This window comes from Fragaria vesca, linkage group LG3 (genome assembly GCF_000184155.1).
Source record: "Fragaria vesca subsp. vesca linkage group LG3, FraVesHawaii_1.0, whole genome shotgun sequence".
NCBI classification, from domain to species: domain Eukaryota; kingdom Viridiplantae; phylum Streptophyta; class Magnoliopsida; order Rosales; family Rosaceae; genus Fragaria; species Fragaria vesca.
The window spans coordinates 11,855,145-11,859,100 of NC_020493.1; the positions used below are offsets into that span (position 1 = coordinate 11,855,145).

The following is a 3,956-nucleotide window of genomic DNA, read 5'->3' on the forward strand; positions in this document are numbered from 1 at the left end:
GGGGGTTGGGTTTTCAATGATACAAATAACACAAGATTAAAGATGGGCTAGAGATCGATCATAGAGATTAATTTGAGAGCGGTGGAGCTACGAGATGGAGGTAGACATGCCTTGCCAGTGCAGTGAAGTAATTTCTCGACGACTAAAGAAATGAAGACTATAACAGAACACACAAAAGCCACCGCCCATGTCGGTGTTTGCTCCAACGTTGTCCCTCCAGCTGCCATGATCGATCAATCTATGTCGCCGGCGAGCTAGGATGTACGTGGTGCGATCGTGGCGGCCGGTAATGTTGGTCTAGCAAGCAACAGAGACTGGTACTCTGGTCGCTACCAGGCCTCGACCCTGCATGCTCTTTCTATTTGTGAATGTCCATCTCTCCGTTTATCGATATATTTATAGTTAGTTTATTACTTTATTTGTTCAGTTTACTTATTTATTTTATGGTTAAAAGTTAAAACATATATGAGGACGGAAAGCTGAAAAAGACGTGGAGCGACCAACAAAAGCCAATCCCAAACTACCTCATAGCCACTAAAACGTAGTTAAATGGTGGATGTAATGCAGGGTTATATATGCAGCAAGACTACTATGGCTTAATTCTTCAACGCTTTTCAATTATATTTGCACGAGACTAACATAAGTCCACATAAAGAAATCGTTATTGACATTGAATAAAATTTAATAAGTTTGTCGATAAAAATGATGTAAACTTAGTTCTCTATTATTAAACTCGGACCCTGCCCCTCACAAAGTAAAAATCTTGGTTCTGTCCCTGACTGCAATTCATAATTCTTCCTGAAGTTTGGTTTCATTTTCATCAATATCACTTGGCCTTAATCCAAAGCTTTTCTTCTTCTTCTTCATCACCGTGAGTTTTAAGTTTGAACATTGTATCAGAGCGACAAAGACCTTCTTGGAATGTTAGGAGACCTGGAAGAGTATCTAAGACCATGCTCGCAAGTCACTTCAACTCGGCTGCATATATGCCTGTTCAAGAAATACAAGTCAATAGGACTCGGATGTACATAGAAATTGGACTTGTTCATGAGCATTTTTCCACTAAACAAACAAGATAGCATTTTTCCACTAAACAAACAAGATATCATTTTTCCACTATTAATGAAACCAAAGAATATAATAGGAGAGCCTCAAATTATAACAAAACATGTATTCTACCATGCACAAATTAATAAAGAGTGCATCTTTGGCTACTCTATTTGTTTTACAATTTAGATTAATGTATTTTGATTTTTGCAATTTTGGTTCATAAATCAACAATGTTTGCAGTCATTTTTGGTTATATTAATCAGCATCAATGTGTTGACATGCTTCTCATGTACAAAATTAGTTAATTACGTTATTCTCTCCGACTTAAACTATATATGTAACATTAATTTTCCCAAAACAAATAAAGTTTGAATATGTGAAGCAGGAAAAGACGTCATTTCTGAACTGATTGTAAATGTGGGGATATAGTTGACATGAATATCATAAAAATTGCTCAGCCACACCATGAAGATGTTTATACGAGACCTTCTTGGAATATTAAGAGACTTGGAAGAAATACGAGACCTTCTTCGAACTTAATTGGCTGCATATATACCTAGCCTGCACGTGACAAGAAATACGAGTCGATCAGTAGGACATGCCGTGGATGTACATAGCAGTTGGACTTGTTCATGCGCATTTTCCACTAAACAAACAAGATATCAACAACAATATTTGTTTATATTTAATTACTTTACTAATTTACTTATCTACTTGTGGAATGATGCGGGGAAATTCGACTTTCTTACCAAGTGATTACAAGAAAAGAATAATAATTGCACGTAGCTAGAGTCATATTATTATAATTTAGATCCATGTATTTTGAAGTTTTCGATTTTGGTTCATAAATTAATTAATAATATTTACATTCTATATCGTGTTTTATGCTATATTGAAATCAGTCTGTAGACATACTTCGATCTTATGTATAAGGTTAATTTCGTTATTCTATTTCTCCAACTCAAACTAAATAATCAAAACTTGAATATGTGAACCCATTCCTAGAAGTTAGGACTTATGTGACGAAATGGTTTCGTTATTTAAAAGTAAAATTTCGTCTTTCGTCGCATAAGTACTTATGAGACGAAAATTTTGTCGCTTAAGAGTCGTCGCATAGGTGGTGTCGCATAGATACCTAAGTGACGAAAATACATGTTTCGTTGCTTATATTCCTCTTAAGCGACGAATTACGTTTCGTCGCTAAACTCCTTAAGCGACGAATTTTCAACACTTAAGAGACAAAATACTTCGTCGGTTCGGTGTTTACACTATTACAAAAAATTAATTAATTAAATTTTTAGAGCAGCAGCAACACAACTAGTCCTTCATGTCCGACCAACCCGACCCGAATTCCAAGTCCACGGAGCCTCACAACCCTTATCAAACCGCTCCCAATTGGCTCAACAACGCCCTCCTCCACACCCAGTACGCCACAAACACCTCCGGCGCTGACACCAGCAACGGCAGTGGAGGAGGTACTAATTTCCTCAACCTCCACACAGCCTCCGACTCCACCGCCGCCTCCCAGGCCTCCAACCAATGGCTATCGCGCCCGATCCTACAGCGCAACCACAGCGACGTCATCGATGATGTCGCTGCCGGCCCCGGTGACTCCATGATTGCCGGCCCCGAGCTTACCCGCTTCACCTGCAAACTGCTCTAGTCCAAAAACTCCTCCTCCTCCTCACTCGATCTCTCTCTCCTCCATCCCCTCACATATGAGGCTTGGAAAGGGTGGGCTGAGTTTGAATCTAGGAGGCGGCGACGGCGGCATCGAGGTGAAGGAGTTAGACAGAGCAAGCGGTTGGATTCGGGAATGAATCGGAGAGGGAGGAGGCCGGATCTAGTGGAGAGAAAGAGAGTGAGGGCTGGATGATGGTGAGGAAAAAGAAGAGGAGAGGTGGTTGATGGCTGGGTTTGATCTGAGGAAGAAGAACTGATGAGGGGAGAACAAGGAAGTAGGAACAGATGGAAGAAGATAAAGTGGGAGAAGTGGGAGAGAGAGTTTATAAAACAGATAAAATGGGGCTTTGAAATTTTTAAAATTTTTGGTTTGAAAATTTCCTAAATTTTGGCGGGAAAGGTTTGACCGCCTAATTATTTAGTCATATGCGACGAAAATGGTAACTCACTTCGCTTAAGTAGAAAATCACTAATTATAATTTTTAAATTAAAACATTAATTCCATCATAAATGTACATCACTTAAATCTCTTAAATTTTTAGAGATTATTAGCCTTGATTACCATCGAATATGAATGGATGTAATTAATGAAATATGAATTTCACGTTGACTTTGAAAAATTAACTTAATTAGTCTTAAATATCTATCGACATTAATGGAATGGAGTTAATATTTATAGTATTAAAATGTTTTTTATTTATAATTAAGGTAAAGGGAAGCAACACATTCTTTTAATATTTATCATGCTTCTGAAATTTTTAAAATTTATTCAATATGAGTTAATCAACTTTCCCGAAAAAATGTTCATTTTACTAATTCGCTTTTATCGGGGCATAAACGATACCGGAAATACGTGATTTTTTAACCTTAGTCGTACGTATTTCACTATACCAATCACATCTTATTTCACAAGATTTTTAAAAATTTAGTTTTATTTGTATAATTGGTTCACACATACGTACACTTCCATATAACCTATGAAACAAGTTATATTACTTTATCAGACACGTTATGATTCCAATAAATAAAAGTAAAATTTCTAAAAATATCATCAAATAAGATGTGATCAGTATAGTAAAATAAACCTATGGTAGAAAATTCACTTATTTTCGATAATATTTGGGTCTCGACAAACGCGGTTAACCCTAAATCAACGTCACGTATCATACGAAAACGCTATTAGATATCCACACGTGGCCTAGTTTTGTTGATTCTTCCACACA

The 3,956-nt window shown here is 37.1% G+C and overlaps 1 protein-coding gene across 1 annotated transcript in view; it reads right to left on the minus strand.

Annotated features, from left to right (window-relative positions):
* The window catches only part of LOC101310095 (MLO-like protein 1-like), a 13,614-nt gene extending 13,339 nt beyond the window's left edge, over positions 1-275 (minus strand). Inside the window, exon 1 of the mRNA XM_004294177.1 lies at positions 111-275. Coding sequence (XP_004294225.1) covers positions 111-227 — 117 coding nt within the window. The 5' untranslated portion in view covers positions 228-275. The remainder of the gene's footprint in view (positions 1-110) is intronic.
* Positions 276-3,956: the final 3,681 nt, after the last annotated feature.